Source organism: Seriola aureovittata, chromosome 20, assembly GCF_021018895.1.
Source record: "Seriola aureovittata isolate HTS-2021-v1 ecotype China chromosome 20, ASM2101889v1, whole genome shotgun sequence".
Lineage (NCBI taxonomy): Eukaryota > Metazoa > Chordata > Actinopteri > Carangiformes > Carangidae > Seriola > Seriola aureovittata.
This window is the reverse complement of record NC_079383.1, coordinates 11,847,501-11,867,598: the sequence shown is the minus strand read 5'-3', so window position 1 is coordinate 11,867,598 and position 20,098 is coordinate 11,847,501. Positions and strand designations below refer to the sequence as shown.

Genomic DNA, 20,098 nt, shown 5'->3' with positions numbered 1-20,098 from the left:
TAATACTAATCACTAAAATAAGTCAATCACATGTTTGTGAAAGGTAATGCATTACTGTTAGTGTGTATGCATGTATGTATTCTCATTTCTCAGTGCGACATAACAAGTCAGAAAGGCAAAGTATGTGTAGTATGCAAATAAAAAAAGATGCTTCTCCAGAGCATCTGTAGCAATCAGGAGTAGAGGGTGTCAAGTGATGGAAGCCAACACTGTCTTTCTTTGTGTTTTCTCATTTGAAACAGATGCACGAACTTTGAAAGAGTCTTTTGCTGTCTCGCTGTCCCACTGATGTTGCTTCCCAGAAACTCAATAAAAAGCCAATCCTGCCACGTTGTCTGAGATCTTCCTCATCTCTCCCGTGCTCGGGCAGAATGTCACCATGTTTGAAGCTTTGAGCATCAAAGATATCAGATATGCCTGACATTTGACGATTTGGATTGCATTCACAGACGTAACGCATGTTATTGACACACACCTGGACCTGCACAGATATGGAGAATTAATCCCCCATCAATAGAGAGAATAATTGGATGTTTGAGATATGCTAGCGACTTTCCCAACCTCTCCTCAGCTTCTGTCCTCTTTTGTTTCAGTGTCTCTCATATCAAGATCTCCATCTGTCTTTATTATGAGAAATAAATAATGAATATATCATTTAACCAAGCATTTACAATGAGCTTTTATATAACATACTGACTTGTTTCGTTTCAGCGATCATGGCTTAATGATAGCGATGAGTTAATTACTTAAGATCTGTAGTGATTTAAAGACCTCTCTTGTCATGTACACCCAGTGATTAGTCTTGTAGCACTTGTAGTCATTTCTCCTTTTTATCATAATTCAAATTCCTGAATGAAAAACCAAACATTTGAGCATTTGCATAATTGCCTGTGTGGCCATGTATTTTTAAATGCCCTTGAAGCAAAATCCTATAGACAATTTATAAAACATGGCCTTTCCTTTTTCTACCCATTATGTGACTTTTTTTATTCACTCAATAACACAGTATGTCTTCATTTAATATTTAACCAATTAATATTACAAGGGGGTTTACACAAGGCAATTGGTGTTTGCATATTCCCTACAACGTGTACAGTGTACTGAACCAGAACCAGAGCTTCAGTGTCTTGCTCAAAGAGTCCTCATAATCGTATCGATGCAAATGGCAGTGCTAAACCCCATCCCCCTGAGATACAGTTACTATCTCTGTCAGGCATTAAATTCTCTCATGGCACATGCAATTTACGGTGATAATGGTAGCAGATGCACCATCTGAAATTCTTTGTCATTTTTTTTTTTTTTAAATAACTGGACCTTTATTTCCAATAGACGCAGACAAAATCAGGCCTTTGTCATTCAAGCTAGTAACTAATTACTATCTAGCTAATTAAACCAGTGTTAGTGCCATGAAATGTTTGAAAGACAAGTGAAGGACATGACTGTTACAATTGTAGTTTTATACTATTTTATATAGTGCTGCAGTGCAGTCTATAGCAGTGCATCATAATTTCATCTGCATGTAAAACGTTCATCTGTGAAGACAATAGTATCTAAGGCTGTCACATAAATAAAGTTTAAGCACAATATTTCCCTCTTAACTGTAGTGAAGCAAAGGTATAAAGATGCCAAATTGGAACCAACCAATTACATTTAATTTATACTAAAGTAGGGACTTTTGTGTAGATTCTTACACTCCATATTATATTACCTTCAAATTAAACAAGTTATTTTGTTGAGGATGGCCAGGGATGGTAGGGGGTCAGGAGGTTGGATCCGTTGGAGCATTTTACTCACCTGCCCAGACACTGCTACACCACTGCTAAGGTATAACCGTAAAATCATTGTTTCGGGTAGTCGTTTGAGGAACCACCAATTACTAACCAGCCTGCTGTTGCCTGAATATTAATGGAGTTCACCCTCCCACCAGGCTTCAAACCAGCTACTTGTCTGTCGTTAGTCACTTTCTTCTGACTTCTGGTATTAGTCACTCCTTCTGCTGCCATAGGCCAGCCAACTGCCCCTAGACTATTTCAATGATATTCTCTGCAGTGCCACATGTCATTGAAACAGATATTCCTGCCTCATTTAATCAATATCTCTGCATAAAGTGAAGGAAAAGTTCAGCCACACTAGTTTTATGATACAGTAGTAGTAATATTGAGTTTAAAAAGTTTTGAAATTAGGCATTTATCCTAGTTTTTTTCCCATTTGCATCTCACAAAGACAGAAGCAGACGCACCAAGAGAAAAGAAAGCACTGGAAAGATGAAAGACATTTCTGTAGAGGTTTGTGAGTTCGTAATTTTACTGGCTTGTGTCGGTGAGTGATGGCTTCATTTTTTCCCAGGGAGAAACGGTGGTGTGTCAGCAGCCTGATGTGTTTCACTTCAGCTGATCTAGTATCAAGGCCAGGGCCTTCTCATGGGCTGCAGATTAGTTTCTCCTGCACGGATGTCATGAGCAGACACTGAGTAGACACAGGACAGTGCTGAGGGATGCCACTGACGGATGACAGCCGTTCCAGTATCCTTATTGTCTTTCGGTTTCTCTGCCTCACTCTCTCCCCCAACAGTCAGCACTCTGTTTTTCTGTGGCCACTGTGTTTATCAAGAAAGAAGCAAAACTAGTTGGTTTATTTAACTAATACAACCCATGTCTGGTCTCTGTGGTGCCTCTTTCAATAGGAAATGATTGCAAAACAAGAAATGTATATGCAAACTTACACTTACAATGACAAAAAAGAATAATGAATGAATGAAAAACAAAAAAAACCTTTCTTGTTGAACTTCATTAATAGTGGGTGCATATGAGGGTGTGGTTTTATTTCATAAAGATGCAATATTATATGTTATATATTGTATATTTCAATAACACAAATACATAACATCACATTTGTTTAATCCTTCTCTTTTCTCCTTCTGCTTGTCTGTTTTGTTTTTTTTCTCCAATTCATTCCTACCTAGTCTCCCGATCTTTATGATTTAAAATAGTGATAGCTATTACTGGCTGTTTTATAGAATAGCTGTTGCCAAGTTGTTGATGACAAGTTCTCCCCCCTACATGTCTCTCTCTGCTGTTATCCCTGAGTTAAATGCATAACCCATGCCCTCTCCCAGATTACTGTCAGACACACAGAGTTCAAAAACCTTACTGCAATTATCCTTGACACGAAATTTGTAGGGCACCATTGAACTGTCAATGACACACTGCCTGTTTTCACTTCTGCCCTCGCTCATAGAGTGGCGCAGACTTTGGTGACATGGAGTCAACAAATTAGCAAGCCAGCGTAGGCGATGAAAAAACCACTGCCTGACAGGAAAAAAAATCCACTTTGTTGCCACAAAGCCACACCTTGCCTAGCACGCCTGCATGAAATCATAGCTCTGAGCTCTTGAAAACATTATAACACACTCTTTTAATGGTGTTTTCAACAATAAAGATTAACAACACCCAAGGAAAGTTCGGTCACCCACGTTGGGACTTTGAGATGAACTTGTCTTCGCCTGTCTTCTCTGACATTGGTTCACTTTCCGCTTTGTTGCTTTTTCTTGACCAATCAGACTAGATGGTGCCTCTGAGTGGAGAGCTGTGCTGTGGTACTTCAAATTACCAGGCAGAAGGAAAGGGCTATTTCTTTGATGGAAGCAAGTTTCCCTGAGTAGAAAAAAAAAAATCAATCCTGTTTGCACTGGTTGTTGGCAATTTCAGGTTGTTGGAGTTGGCTCTTTCTTTTGAAAGCACAGGACAAACATGCACTTCAAGCCCACCACTACAGCCAGCAGTACCAGCTGTTTTTTTGTATTACCTGTGATTGTATTGGCAAGAGGGATAAATGGAGAAAAATTGGTCTTGAATTTCCCCTCTTGATATTTGCTTTTTCTAATGTGTTCAGAACAAAATCCAACAAAAAGCTGGTCACGAGAGCTCATATGCAAGTGTACCAAGGTCAGGTTCAACACCAATTCATGCTGAGGAATTTGGCATTAAACAATAGAAGAACCTGAAAAAGTTATTTGATTTAATAAATTACTTAAAGCCCCAGTGCTTTCCGTATTTAAACACATTAACGTCATAAACTGCATGTAATTTATATTGTTCCCAACAATTTTCTAAAGCATACCATGAAGATTTAGATTTGATTTTCTGCCTTCCAACCCACCGTTTGCTTCAGTTCATTTTCACCGCAGTGTAAAAATCAACTTGCAGAGCCTTGAAACCTGCACGTGGAAGGCAATCCATCACAGTAAACATTCAGTTGCTTTAATTTTCTTGTCAAAACTGTGTTATTGTTGCGGTTTGGAGCAGCAGGGACCATTTTCACACTCTTCTCTCTCACTTGGCGATGCATTCAAGGGCAAATTGTCAACCAGAAGCTGAAAATCATATCATGCAATGCTACTGGCTCATGCTAGCAGTAGATCTAATATTATACTTTAAGTCCTTATATTATGAGCCCAAACATCGCGGACTGACGTGAATAAAACACCTTTTGTCATATAAATCTCTTTGTAATCAAACCTGTTAGTGGGGAATGTGTTTCAGCAGAGGACACCATAGTATGAAAGTGTAGGTTGGTCCTTTAACCCTCCTTTTAAAAACTTACAAGTTTGCTTCAAGTAAATTCAAGAACACCCCATAACATTCAGTAACTCCCAGGACTCTTATTAGGTTTGCATATCCTTGTTCTTGGCTGTTTGTGTGTCTGTGTTTCTGTGCGTTTACATGTACTGATCCCTCATTCGGGGATGGGGGTTTTAATTACAAACTTACAAACGTTCAGTTGGCTCTTCCGCTGAACATCCCTCTGGAGGGTTTCTCTGTTGACCACCACTTGGCAGACCTCAGGAAAGCTCAGGGAATACTGTCATATCGTGCGACCAGGGCAACTCATTTTGTGGTTTCATAAGGCATGACATACAGTATGCAAAAACAGCCATACATTTTTTTTTTTTACAAATACGGAGTGTGTAGGATCACACGCACATTCAAAGAAATCAGTTCCTCCACAGGGACCCAAGTAAGGGAGAAGGAGGAGGAACGAAGAGTAATGGGGAGTAAATGTGCAGTTGAGAATCTAGGACAGGCCGGCAGAACCACATCTCCACTTTTTTTCTCTCAGTGTGGTCCAGCACTCTCTTGTGTCGATAAAACTTTGTTCACACATGGCAGTGCATCTCTCTTCACTGCTGAAGGTTAGTGATTTTTCCCACCTCTCCGTCTCTCACGTCTGTATGACTTACAGCAGAGTTATCTCTCCGGTTTGCAGATGTCCTCTCGTCCCCATCTCTGCCTCTATCTCTTATCTTCCCTACTTCCTCTCTTCTCACTTACATGCAGCACATTAGATTGCACAGCATTGCATCTCCGTGCGGCCTCACAGAGTCCCCATTCCTCTTTTTCCCACATGCATACGTCTGTATTGTTCACACACACACACACACACAAAGTTTGTTTACAGTGTGTTTTGCCTTTGAGCTGGCTGTGAGATTGTGCAAAGGGAGGGAGGAGGGGAACTTTTTTCATGTCCTAGTTTCTTTGCAGTGGGGACTATTGGATGTCGCGCTGTGTCCTTCTTAGTTTTGGCTCAGCCCAGCTCTTCAGGAGAGCGAGGATTAATTCTCTCCAGCCGCGTGTGGTTCTTGTGCAGATCGATAAATCCAGTTGCTACCTATTTGAGAGGGAGGGCACCGCGCTGTTTGTTTTGGTGACGGGAGGGCAGCCCCTGTGAGGTACCATTAACAATACTCACAGAGCATCAAAGGGCTCTCAGGCCAAAGCTTGAGCAAGCAGAGTGAGCAAACTGCTGTGTGTGTATTGTGGGAACTTGCATAATTAAGTGTAGGTGTTTGCATTTGTACATACGGTACTGACGTGTGCATGGACATTTGAGCATATGTGTGTGGATAAGGTTCTTGTAAATGTGTGTGTTTGTGTTTGCACGTTTGACAAGCACCATTATGAGTACTCAATTGCCTTTAGAGCAGCAGTCCAGTCTCTTAGGCTACAGAGGGCTTGATAAAGAGTACAGGACACATTTGCAGGCGGGGCTGTTCGTGCCACTGCCTGCTCAGAATCGATAAAGAGCAGGGGCCTCGACAGGCCTGTCAGCACTCACGCCAGCTTGATGCCAGAATGAGTCGGCCTGTGCACTGCCAAGGTCGGCCGTAGTTATGAACAGGTCGAGGATATGCGCTAGGTAAACACACTGTCCTCTCCATGAGAATACAAAGCAGCGGTGTCACGATAACTGTCAGTGAAAAGAGCGCGCTGACAAAACAACGAGGCCAGGTTGGAGGACAGAGAAGGGAGTGAGACAAAAAGCAAGAGAAGGTTAATGTGTGAGATTGCGAGAGACGAAGGGAATGTTAGTGAGTTTGCAGTGGGCAAAATAGATAGTGATGAAAAGAAAAGAAATAGATTAAAAGGAGAATAAGACAAAGGAATAAGGTTACTGTGGCATGGCTGAGTGGCTCAGGATCCAGATGTGCTTCTGTTGTCAGAATGAGGCAGAGAGCAGAATGACGCAAAGCAGAAATAGCACCGACACAAAATACACAGACTTTCGTTGTTATCTGAAAAAGTAGATAATAGCCCAGTTTGTGGAATGAGCGAGTTATCAGAGAAGTGCTTGGACAGTGACTGTAATTCCATTGGAGGTGATTATTATTCTCTCAAACAGATGAGTTCACTCTTTTCATTCAGAAAGGCCAGAAGCTTTCTCTCTGCTCATTTTGCTCGCTATCTCTCACCACAAGGCACATTTCCACACCGTTGATTAATGCATGCAGTAATTAGAGTTTAATAGAAATTACGGTTTCATATTTCATTAGGAATCCTCTATTCGACTCATTCCAGATGAGAGTACACAGATTAGTCAGCTGATGTTTGATAAGCGAGCATGTTCGCGTCTTGACAGGACACTCTCTGCTCTCACTGAATCCATCTTGAGGAAATGACAAGAGGTCTGTGAGGAATTAAATGATGAATTACATTTTTGCAGCTGATTTCAATGTAGATCTATCAATCTATCTATCTATTTATCTATCTATCTATTTAAAAATAACACCAAACAAGAGGCGAGCACTGCTATTTCAGCACAAATCGAGCTTAAGCTTTTAGAGCTGTAAGAGCAAAGACATTCACCAACACCAAGAGCTGTTATTGACTCTCTGCCCTCCTCTCTTCAAAACAAAAGCACAAAGTGAAGCCAGGAAGGGAGGGAAGAGGGAGGGAAGTACTATCCATGTTCTAACAGAGAACAGCAGGGTTTATAGAGATGTAATCTTAATGTTTAGGTACCAGTGATGTGAGATGCTGTAGAAGTGTCCTGTTGCTTTGACAAGAGATTCACTTTTATTGTCTGTTCTTTTTGTACATAACAGGTGAGGTGCTTCGTCTCGGGAGGATCTCAGGCCACACGGTGAACGGTGGCTGGTCGTCCTGGAGCTCCTGGTCCCAGTGCAGCCGAGACTGCAGCCGGGGAATCCGCAGCCGGAAGAGGACCTGCAGTAACCCAGAGCCCAGGTACGGAGGTCAAACCTGCCTGGGGCCAGCACAGGAGTACCAGGAGTGCAACATCACCCCTTGTCCAGGTAAGAAATGCACACATTTTAGTTGCAAAGACACACACACTGTGCACAATCACAACTGATTCAGTAAACAAAGGACAACGCAAAGATAAGAACATTTACAAAGCCAGGCGTCAGTTATTCACCGAGCTCTCATTTTCACTCACACAGATAAATACACACTACTCCAACCATGCTCAAGCTATGTTTTTCTTTGATTAATGACTCAAGAATTACGGCGACAAAATAACTTACCAAATCATCAGGAATCACAAAAGAAATCAGTTGCAGATAAGAGGTGTGATGAAGACCCCAATTTACACCAGGAATCAAAGAGAAAATCCCTGTGGCGCTCCAGTATGTAATTACATTGCTGGGTAATTATGCTGCCAGCAATGGGAGGCCTTATTCTGTTATGAAAAGCCCTGAGACAATGCATTTTCAACACTCCTCTAGTGGAAAACGGCAAGAAGAAGCTTTCTAATTAAAAGAATACTCTGTCTGACAAGGGAAGTAAGCTGTCTAAATGGAAATCCAGTGCTTAGTTTGGCATAAAGCACACCTGGTGTCCAGCACAGGCGCCAAGCCGACAAGCAGTACGTCGTGTCAGATGATTATTAATCAAGCCCCCTGGTGAAGGGCTTGGGTATCTCTCTAAAAGCCCCGGATCTGCGCATCGCCTTCAGCACCCGCTATCTGTCTTCATAAATGCTGCCGTGCTGTAAGCAAGCAGAAGAGACAAGAGAGTGAACGATCATCAATACTATTTTTACAGCCTGTTAATTCATTCAGTGAAAATGCACGCCATTCCGCTCGCCGGCAGCTTGAGCGCGGACACTAGCAGGTTTTGTTGTTAACAGCTGCGAGCTCGGATGAGGACCTTGGGTGGATCTCAGAACATTTACTTTATCCAGGAGGGCTCTGCCTGCATGGTTGCCCCAAGTGTTCCCCTTGAGTAAAATATCAAGTGAATGCACTTTGAATGTCCTGCGCCGCATCACTATGCTAATACATGTAGTACACCCATTCTGGGATGTTGACTGTAATAATACCATAGCTACAGTATGTTGATGAACAACTCGGCACTCCTGTCCCCCAAAGGAACCGACTTAGCCCAGCCTGAGTAGCAATGAATACTAATGCATACTCAATTAGCACCCCGTTGAAATTGAGATATTATTTTGAGGGATGCAGACCATGTCGGTAGACCAATTGTAATCCTCCTGTGGCTAATCCAGTGCTTTTTTAAATGTGTTGGTGCACTGTGAAGGAGAAGACGAGAAAAAGGTGTTGTGCCTACCATCCGTCTGGTTTGGAAACAAATGAATCTGTGTTTTTCTTGTGTCTTTGCCTGAGATGAGACGATCCGTCATTGAGGGCCAGGTATCGACTTGTGTGTCACTTTGTGATAGAGAAATTACACTGAGATGACAAAAAGCATCGGCAACTTCAATTACCTGCACGCTGCTGCCAGCCATCCTCAGGTCTTTAAAAGCAATTCTCAAGTGGTTCCGAAAAAGGAATTTCTCTTTGCCACAATGAAGTGAGGTTTTATCCAGATGATTGGTGAAGGATATTTAGCTCTGCTGTGATTTATGGCCAAAGATTGCCCCCATTTTATTGCTCTTTTTCCTCCTTTCTTTTTATTTCTACCCTATCTCCCTCTATCCCGCTATTCTTGTATTTATGTTTTCTTTGTGTGCCAATTCTGTCATGAATTTCCACGTGTTCTTAACAGTCAGTTGTTTGCCAGTTGGCACAACATGAAGGGAAGAACAACAACAGCGGATTTTGATGCTTCATTTATCTTTATTAATCAGACGAGAGACTGTTGAGTTTCTCGGGTTGCGGGGGGGGGGGGGGGGGGGGGTCGGGCATTTGCCATAAAAGCTGGATGAAGCAGACTTCCTGTCACTTCAAAACACTCTCTTTCACACACACACACACACACACACACACACACACTCATGCACACATATTCAAATTGCCTCATATTTTTTTGTCACGCATCACTGTTTGAAATGGCTTGGAATGACTTCCAATCGCTTGATGTTCAGAAGAAATTGTCTTTTGAAATAACCTGGAAACTAAATCCTAGGAAACATGAAAACACACGTTTTGGGGAATATTCTCCTAGTAACAAAGAACTATGAAATGTATTATTTGTTATACTGTTTCCTGATGTCCTGTATCAATAACAGATGTAGAAAAAGTTTATACTAATATAATCGTGCAGTTTTTAACACTGATGTTCTGGGTTTAGTGGACGGCAGCTGGTCATGCTGGTCTTCATGGTCCAAGTGCTCTGTGACGTGTGGAGGGGGACACTACATGAGGACGCGAACCTGCAGTAACCCCCCGCCAGCTTACGGCGGGGACATCTGCCTGGGCCTACACACTGAGGAAGCATTGTGCAACACACAGCCCTGTCCAGGTACACAAGCACAGCCACACACACAAAAAACACACACCTCAGTGATAAGCAGCTTAGGGCCCCGACTCGGCCACCAATCCATCACAGGTTCATTGCTTATTTTCTTTAGTCTCTCTCAGCCCCTCAGAGGACACTCATGCATGACTAATATGCAGCTGAGGGCACACACAAACTCAGACAGTACACACACACATATATGGACACACACTGGACAGGTTGTAAGACATGCTGTCATCGTCGTTTCCAGAGAGCTGGTCCAGCTGGTCAGAGTGGTCCCACTGCGACTCCAATGGAGCACAGCTGCGTGTGCGTCACTGTGATGTCCTGTTTCCCACTGGAAACCAGTGCTCAGGAAACAACAGCGAAACCAGGCCATGCTCTCCTGACTCCAATTTTATACCAGGTGATCACACACACACCCTTATACGGCTGCCTATGTGAACACACACACACACACACACACACACACACACACACACACACACACACACACACACACTTCTTATCTTTAGTAACATCTTGGGCACACATGCATGACTTAACACACAAGTTTGAGTACACACATTCTGCACCACCCACCACCATATGCCCACAGCGGTAATTCAGTTCATTTCCAAGAATCCTGTGATAATGAAATACATTATTGATCCCTCAGAGGAACTTGTCTCAGGTCAGAGGTCAGGTTCAGCGACAGGGCAGCACTTTTGGGGATGGTTGGTATTAGTATCTCGCTCAAGGACTCCTGAGTGTGGCAGGTGATTACACGGGGGCGTGAACCCGGGTGCTACACTTAAGGGCAGTCTCTCTACTCATTCCAACAATCCTGCCGCTATATTAGTTTCATTATGAGTCTCAGAGTCTTGTCAGGCCATGCAAAAAGCACTTACACCAGCAGTTTTACTTTTTTCAAATGTTGGAGGAAGGAATTGCTTTTATATGCTGTTTTCTGTACCTGATCATTCAAGCATTTTAGACTATTTTATTTTATTTTTTTCTGTCTACGTTTCAATTATGATTTGCCCTTTAATAATGAAACTTTGTTCTTATTAATTGCAATCAAATAGTCAGTGTGTGGGATCTTTTCTTTGAATTGTTAACAGTGCAAATCCAGCAAATTCTTAAATGTCAGCAGGCTTCTCATTTCTAACCAGTAACCTTCAGTTTTGCCAGCTGAAATGACTGCTGGTGGCAGAGCTGTAGCTATCTAGCTAATTAAGCTAACATTAGCACCAAACTTTTTAATGTTTCAAGCTGACAATATTTTTAAAACAAGAACCTTGTAAAGGGGTCTAAAATATGTCCTAATGGCTAAGATCATGCTAAAAGACTGAGGCTAAAGCTGCATGTCCCAGGCAAAAACTCGTCCCAGTGATGATCAATGTAGAAGATGATCGATGTAAAGCTAGAGCTTGTTCTTTTGAGTATTATATTATTAGTATGACGAGAGGAAATGAAATCTCAGACTGTTACGTGTTTGGTAAACGTAACAATGTCTCTTGTTACTGTGGTTGCTGGAGTATTAAAATTCCTCAAATACAGTAAACGGAGCTGCTAACATGAACCAAAACCTTAACAGCTTCCAGGATCAGCTTCCACACAGTGGGGAAATACTATACAGGAGATGTGCTAGATGTGAGTGGGGCTTTATCTTAATGTAACTCCACAAACTAACGCAGTTAGGTTAGCTAGACAGGCTAACATTTGCATCTTAGGTAAGAACTGATAAACACTATTACCACTTTTTGCTATTTACTTTTTTTTTTAAATGCCAAGATTCACTCCTCCTACAGCCCCATGCTCATCAATTTAGCATGTAGCATGTTGCATGTTTAGTATAGATACAACCGGAAAATCACTCTTCGAGGGGTTTTTAGCAGTTGTTTAAAATTACTCTTTGAAAGACTGAAAGTTGAGAAAATCTTCTCAAACCTAAATACACACACACACACACACACAAACACACACACACACACTCACACACACACACACACACACACACACACACACACACACACACACACACACCAGTAGTATTGATATCTGCTTAGACAGGCATCTCCCTATTGATAGCCAGTAATGCGAGACACTCAAGAGCATTGATCTGTGCTACACAGAGATCATTAAAACTTTTAACAAAGGTTGTTATTCATATTGTTTCACTGTGAACACTGCAAATGCTATCAAATGTTTGTATATACTATACTTGGAGTATTTATCTTTATGGGTAGAGTCCTGAAGTTTTTAAATCAAGAATCATCAATTATTAGATAGAATAAACATTTGATTGAAACATAAATTTGTAACCTTTCTGTCTTAATTAGCTGGGATATAATACTCATGAAAACCCTGCGCAGGTCTTTGTAGAATTACCCATTTGCCTTTATACCTTATCATCCATCCCCTTTAATGGGAAAGGTAGTCCATTAAGGTTCATTAACAATGTCTTGTACTTCATTTCCTATAATGAGAGCTGATACTTTTCATAAACCACTCCAGGTGCCACAGCCATGATTAGCTCATGGAGTTTTTACGATAATCTGGTTCGTATTGAGTACAGCTTTCATCTCCACACTCACCTTCAAGGGTACAATTTGTCACGCTAACAGGAGGGTGTATGATTTTTGGCCCTAATTCTGCTGCCTTTTGCTATTTCTTTTCCTTTGTCAGAAGTCTCAATTGCACGCTCCAGTCAGGAAGAGAGGCGCTGTGGAGGTAATTTAAATATATATATATATATACGTATGTGTGTGTGTGTGTGTGTGTGTGTGTGTATGTGTGTGTGTGTCTTTGTGTGTGTGTGTGTGAGAGCGAGAAAAAGACAGGGTAAAGCACCTGGCATTGCACATGTACAGTACAGTATCTTGGGCAATAAGATAGCTTTCCAATCCTGAGACACTCTCTTTGTCGTATCTGAATGAAGTCTAAGATCCAGTGTATGAAATGTATTTATTTTAAATGCATCGCTCTTCTCAAAACATAAATATCATAGGATTCATGTCCAACTTTCATTTATTTAATCTATACAGTCAAATCTAAGTCTAGGTAAAAGTTGGTGCATGACCAACACTGTAATTTAAATAGATACAGTTCAAGTTTGAGTGAATTAATAAAATCACTTTAAACTGTCTCCTCTTGCTGGCCAGTAGCAGCAATCCTGATATAAGAATGCCCAGAGTTGATAAAAATGCAGATAGACTAATTTACTGCAAGTCACTTTGACTGGTATGCCTGCACTCAAAGCAATAAGCTACAAGGAGAAGCAAGGCTTTAGAGACCTTTTGTGCCATTAGTGTTTGCCTCTTATTCAGGCTACGGAGTGCTCTTACTATTATTATTTAGCTTGTTGGAGGCTGTATGCAATCTGCAAAAAGCTCTGCACACTGCTCACAACAATAAACACCTAAACTATCTCTTTCTGCTACATGTTTTTGAAGCTAAGTCTGGAGAGAACGGTGCTTTTGATACAGAATATACTTCATAGTTTGTAGGTGATCAAACTATATTCATAGCCTTTGGTTTATGTGTTTGCTTTCAATTTAGTCTAATGCTTATAGTTATAATTAAAACATTATCTATGTTTAATGAATGCAGAATATCAGTTCTTTTTGCTAGTGTACAACAGCATTATTATAGAAAAATAGAGAAAAGCAAGTACAATGTGTTCATTGATATCATTAATTGGTAACTGTTTGATATGGATGTCTATAGAAATACAGCAAATAACATACTTTGTTTTAATGTATTTAATTTGTTTTTTTGTTTGTTTGTTTTTTTTTGTTCTTTGCATCCTTCTAAATGATACAAGAGCTTCTATGCAAATTTGCATTTTTAGAGAGAAAAAGAAATTGAATGAATGGATCATTAATGCATATTTGACAGCTGAAAATACATTTTTATTATCATTACAGCCAATTTTGAACAGTATCTTTAAAAAAACCCAAAAAACTGAATATTGATACCAGATGCAAAGTTTTATATCACACTGGTTTTGGAAAAATTTCAAATTTCAAACTGTGATAGCACACAGAAAACAGAAATGAGACAGAATAAGATGAAAGTAGAACGAGAAAAGAAGACGCACATTTACTTTATTTTCACAGTCCAGGAGGCTCTTTTTTATTACCATATGAATCGCAGCTTCAATTACCTCTTCCACTTGTGTGAATTGACAGAGAATTACCCCCAGCCTCTCTCTCATTCCCCTCTGTCCTCCCCTCTCTCTCTCTACTTGCAGACTTCAACCTATTCCACATGATTGCTGTGGGGCTCAGCAGCTCCATCCTCGGCTGTCTGGTTACCCTGCTGGTCTACTCGTACTGTCAGCGCTACCAGCAGCAGTCACACGACGCCACCGTCATCCACCCCATCTCAGCCGCGCCACTCAACACCAGCATCACCAACCACATCAACAAACTGGACAAATACGACTCCGTGGAAGCCATTAAGGTCTGTGAATAGGTTTGCTCTGGGTTCACTGTGGGTCACGCTCGAGAGATATCCGGATGTGTAGAAGCAAAGCAGCAGTTTGTAACATTTCTTTGCTGTTTGACTTAATCAATTGATGTCGCACTCCCACTCCGAGTCAGTGAGCAATGGTTTGCCTCTTCCTCTAGTGTCAGTTGTGATTAAATACACTTCTTACTGCATGACTCTCACTGTCACACCACCTCCTGTCATGCACTGACACTCTCCAGTCGTGTAACAGATAGGCAGTTGTGCGTACATCCTCTCCCCATGTGCTCCTCTGCTGTGTGTCCCAGTGTGTGACTTTGTTCTGTGTCAGTGGTCATACACTGCTTTCTCATAACACACTAATGCAATTACTTATCGGTGCGTGGGTAGGTAATCAGCGGAGAGGCTCAGCATCTATACGTTTCCCTGCTTAGATGGGTCTTTGTTTCATTATTGCACCCTAAAGTGCAAATAGTTGGATGCACCAGAGCCAATGACAGTGATCCAGCTACTCTCATGGTACAAACAGCCTCTTATCCACTGATACATCATGCTTAGTACCAGACTGAGCTGGTGATTAGTGCTTGTCCACTGCTACTCCACGCTCCAGCTGGGCTTTTTTCAAGGATTCCCAGTACTCTGTATTAAAGGGTGTTTCAACCACTTTAACACCCTGTGCAATTTATTACCCTAAAAAGGATCTTTAAAGGCAATATATCTACTAGTTTTTAATGATACTAATGATCAAATTTGCAACAATATATTACAATCAAAAGGTTGCATGGAATAAACATCAAAACATTTAACATTAAATAAACATTAAAACATAGAGTTTTAGATTACAATAGCTAGCTACTTAATGTTCCTACATCTGTTGTGCTTTTCTTTTTCACAAACCATAACAGACGGTTTTGCTAGCTGGAATGAAAACTGCCACTGGCAATTTTTTTTTTTTAACTGTAGTTAGCTAGTTAATTAAGCTAACGTTAATTTCATGTGATCATTGATTGATTTCTAATTTCATGATAATGTGCCACAAGACTGAACCTAAAACTATCACAGGCAAAACGCCCAGCAACCTCACCAACTGATGACATAAAGAAACACCTTCTGGTTTGTATCGTACAGCTTAGCTAGTCATAGTAGTTATTTCATCTAACATAACCCGTTTAGCTGCTTAACTTACACACTTGTTGATATTTTCATACAGCATTTTTTAAATTTTTTAACATTACAAGAGAAAAGGCTTAGGATGAGAACTAACCGATGAGATCGGTAAATGTAACGCTGTTTTGGGACACAGCGGCTGGGTTTCATGAAGTGTTAACTTTGCCAAATCCAATTAAGGGTAGAAAAGAACAACAAACATTCACAGTACCCTCAACTGTGATAGCATTCATTACTGGTTTACAATCAGTCAGGAAATACTAAACAGTGGATGTGACAGTCATGAATCAGGCTTTTTTTTCAACATCACAAGCAGTTGCTACATCTGCTAACTCTTAGCCTTGGAAGTAACACTCGGTTACTGAGCTAGTTAGCCGGATATGCTAACATTTTCAGCTTACTTCTGCAGATAAACTTACTGTTTAATCATCTCCTTACACTTTAGCTCAGGAGAGAAACTTAGTATGCAGTTAGTTGTCAATCTTCCAAGTTTTACATCAAAACTCATACTCGGTTTGGTACTATAGTCAACTTGATTTTACTGAAATGCTGATGAATCAGCCTTTTTTTCAGGTTTTCTTTTTGTTATAAAGTGTCTGATGTCAGAGGAAGTCTTCAATGTCAGATGTGTATTATAAATTATGAGTTGAGCTCTGTTTGCAAATCTACTTCATGGATGAGTGTTTTGTAAAACTGCCACAGAACAGAACCTTTGCCTCTGAGCAAACGTCTCCAAATGTAATTTCATTGCAGAATAAAGGTGTGAGGAGCGTTCATCTGTCATGCAATTAGAGTCAGGAGCATAGAACATAATTCAGTTAGTTCAGTTGCAGATAGAGGCGGATATGAATATAGACAGTCCATGTGAAAATACAAAAGGAGCCGCATGACAGATGAGCACTATCTAATTTTCCAAAAGCACATTTTGCCTCCAGCTCTCACTCACTGAGGCTAAACGGTTCGCATGTTGCAGTGAATCTTCACCCATTAAGTGTGCAGAACAATAATATGCCACTTTTGAGTGTTTGTAGGAAGGAATGATGAACACCTAATGCCATAATTTACACTTTTTGGCTGAAATCCTGATGTTGATGGCACATTAGTCATTATTATTATGCACAGTGTATCCCGTCATGCTCATTTCTTGGCCAACTGGAGTGTTTCCAGCCGTCTAGTTTATGATCACAAACCAAATTCACCGTTTAGCTGTAGTTCTATGCATACATTATGACATTTCCAGGCTTCCTGTAAGATAGACTATGGCTGTAGGGTTTCTTTGAGGATGACTCTTGCCCATTCCTCTCCTCCTTGCAGCCAGATGTGTCGGTACTCTTGCCCTTGGATGACCCCGCCATGCACCAGCCTCTCTCTGCTAACATGGGGGTGTCCATGCGCGGCCTGGAGATATTCTACTAACCACTGACCTCTGACCTCTACAACATCCCGCCTCTTGATCCCCCCAACAACTCTTTGACCCCAACCACTACTACTTCCTCTTCCCCACCGTGCCCCGCCCTTCCACTTCCTGTGTGTGGCAGGTTGGAGTACAGTACTCTAGTTTCTCTTTCTCTGCTCAGATCCCTTCATCCCTCCATCACGAACCCCCCCCCCCCCCCCCCCCCCCCGGCTTGTGAGAAGGCAGTGTATCCCTTCCTTATTTTTCTCTCTCAACAAATGCCTCCATTTGCATTTATTTATGTTTGCCTTTCTTGTTTTGACCTATATTTTACTTGATTTGATGGGTTGAGAAAGAAAATTCATTGGGTTTCACTTTTATTATGCTCCTCTGTTACCTCTCGATCACTAATACCACTTCATAGTTTAAGCAAATTTTGTTTACAGCTCCAAAAACTCAAATGTAATCATTCTTCAGCCAATTAAAGAGGTTTAAGACAAGGACACAAAGCAGATGATGCAAACAAGTATCACACCACAGCTGTTTAAAAGCAGCCATGGGGCCACCTGCAGAGACTCATAACTGTCTCCAGGGCTGTGGGAGTGTTGATTACATTCGCTTTGTGTGCAAATCACATAATGGGAAAGAAGCAAACATATGAGTTTTTTCGTCCAGCACATTTGTTCCCTATCAGAGTCAGTCGGAAACATCCATCAACACCAAATGCAGCATCATCAAGTGTTCAATTACGCTGCCCCAAGGGACTCCTAGCACACACACTCTATACAACAGACTGGATATGAACACATCCATTTGCCAAATTGCTGATGTTGTATTGAGCACCACATCAGAAGCTCATTCTATGTTTACCATGTCACGCAGGGACAGAGAAGATGCCCCTATGGCACTTCCTTATTGTTTAACAGAAAAGTGACTCTCTCTTGATCGATTTTTATGGCCTAGATTGTCCTAGAGGACCAACAATCCAAGAGCCATAAAAACTGCTGATGCTGGGTATTAGAGATGACAGAGGTGGACATACAGACTTGCATCAAAATAATTTAGCCCCTTGGCAGCTTATCCTTTTTCCAGCCTGTTTGCAACTGCTTTGACCTTGCTCTGTGAAATGTATGTTTCATTCACTGAGTGGCCTCCCATTGATTTGTGTTGCTCTTTTTTATCTTTTTTTTGGGGTTAGATGGATTTGCTTTTACCTTGCCATCTGGGCTGAATAATCACTTGATCCATGTGTCACAAACAAGTCCATACTGACTCCTATTCCTTTGTCCTCCCTCTCTCTTATTCTACTTTTTGTTTTATCCACAGGCCTTCAACAAAAACAATCTGATTCTGGAGGAAAGAAATAAGTACTTCAATCCACAGCTTGCCGGGAAGACCTATACCAATGCATACTTCGCCGACCTCAATACCTACGATGACTATTAACCTTTGATTCAGCAGTTCACACTCCATACCATAGTGGGAACACCAACCCTATCATCCGTTTGGACTGTATTCTTTTCTTTGTGCTTTGTATTGAGATTCGTGACACCATGCGTGGGACAGTCCCACTCTGAGACTCTATGGCAGCTGGTATGTAATGAAAACACAGACACACAGTGTTGCCAACAGAGGGAAATGCCCACTTTCTCTCAGGTGCCTTGGGGTACACTTGGAAAGCTCGATTTTTGGGGGCAGATCTTGCCTTGACTCGCAGAGAAACGGACAACTGGATTTCCCAACATGGACAAAAAAAGGGAAAAATAAGAACTCAACTCAAAGAGACTGTGAGAAATGTGATCCCTTTTAACTTTCCTGTGACGCCTCTAAAAACAGACCTGTATTTGTAATGAGGGAAATAACCACAAAACCGCTTTGCATGACTTCATCTGACGTGTTTTCTCTGTCATTCTGTTTCGTTTTGCATGATTGATCGCATTCCAGGGTTTGGGGACTTGCAAGCAGCGTGTTTGCTGGACTTAGGTTCAGGACTGGTTTTGAAAGTTAGAAAAACAATAACTGCGATGATGTCGGGTGATTTTACCATTTACTGCTGCAGCAGTTCCAGATGGATCAATATCCACCCCAGTCCTTGAATCAGGATGTAGATATTTGAAGTCTGTGGTCAAGTTTGTCTTTTTTTGTTTTGTTTTTTGTTTTGTTTTTTCAGTTACAGGCTCTTGCAGGGTCTAGCAGCTAGCAGTGATTGAACTTTTGTATTTTGTTGTTTCCTTCTTTTTTGCTTTTAAAGGTACATATGTTTTTTTTTGTACAGGAAGTTAAGTTTGAAGCTTATGTCTGTAATTTTTCTAAATACATTTATTCAATGTCTGAAGTGTTTAAAGAATTAAACATTTTCTTTTGAAAAGAAAAAAAAAAGTTCATGTGAATTCTTGCAAGTAATCGGGAGTATTCATATCAGCCTGCATCAAGTTCTTTGTCACCGTACTTTTTATATTTTTTGTAAAAAAAAAAATAATGTTTTTGAATTTTGATAGTGTTCGCTATTCCTTTGGCTTCTGAGTTAAATATGTATTTGTGAGAGCAGGATGTTAACGGCATTTACTGTACAGATGGAGCGTAGCAAACACTATTTTCCTGAACCCCAACTGGAGTGCAACCCATATACTATAAGATGAAATCCATTCATCAAGTTGAGATTTTTCTGTTCAGAGTGTATAACCAAATATTAGGTTATTCAGTGATTCAGTTGCAACTAACTCTTTTTACATGTCTGCTTGTGTTACTGTGCATAAATTAAAAACCGCTTCGTACACAAATGACTTGTCAGAGTGTGAGTTATATGGATTCATTTTTCTACAATCTCATTTGTAAAGCTTTCATATCTTTGATCTCATAATCTTTCATTTTCTCTTTAACTCTTCTGAATGACCTAAATATGGCCTCAACTTAAATGGAAATAGACAGTGATATACTGTTACACACTTTGTTATATGTGTGAGACACTTCTGTCCAGTGTGATTTCCTCTGACAACTTTGGAGACTTTGATATTCCTCAAGCAACAACACTGTAAAACCACAGCACCATAAGCACACACCAGCACTTCATAAATCACTCAGA

At 40.9% G+C, this 20,098-nt stretch overlaps 1 protein-coding gene across 3 annotated transcripts in view; it reads left to right on the top strand.

Annotated features, from left to right (window-relative positions):
- sema5a (sema domain, seven thrombospondin repeats (type 1 and type 1-like), transmembrane domain (TM) and short cytoplasmic domain, (semaphorin) 5A) overlaps window positions 1–19,796 on the top strand; it is a 120,891-nt gene extending 101,095 nt beyond the window's left edge. Inside the window, exons 17-23 of one of the 3 annotated variants that reach the window (XR_008826113.1) lie at window positions 7,382–7,591; window positions 9,831–10,001; window positions 10,249–10,404; window positions 12,669–12,713; window positions 14,236–14,447; window positions 16,935–17,147; window positions 18,343–18,482. Coding sequence is in view for 1 of the 3 variants with exons in the window: in XM_056364314.1 (XP_056220289.1) it covers window positions 7,382–7,591; window positions 9,831–10,001; window positions 10,249–10,404; window positions 12,669–12,713; window positions 14,236–14,447; window positions 18,343–18,462 (914 nt within the window). In the remaining 2 variants the exon portion in view is untranslated. Of the gene's footprint in view, window positions 1–7,381; window positions 7,592–9,830; window positions 10,002–10,248; window positions 10,405–12,668; window positions 12,714–14,235; window positions 14,448–16,934; window positions 17,159–18,342 lie in introns of all 3 variants that reach the window. The other 2 variants (XR_008826112.1, XM_056364314.1) reach the window with 2 other exon arrangements.
- Window positions 19,797–20,098: the final 302 nt, after the last annotated feature.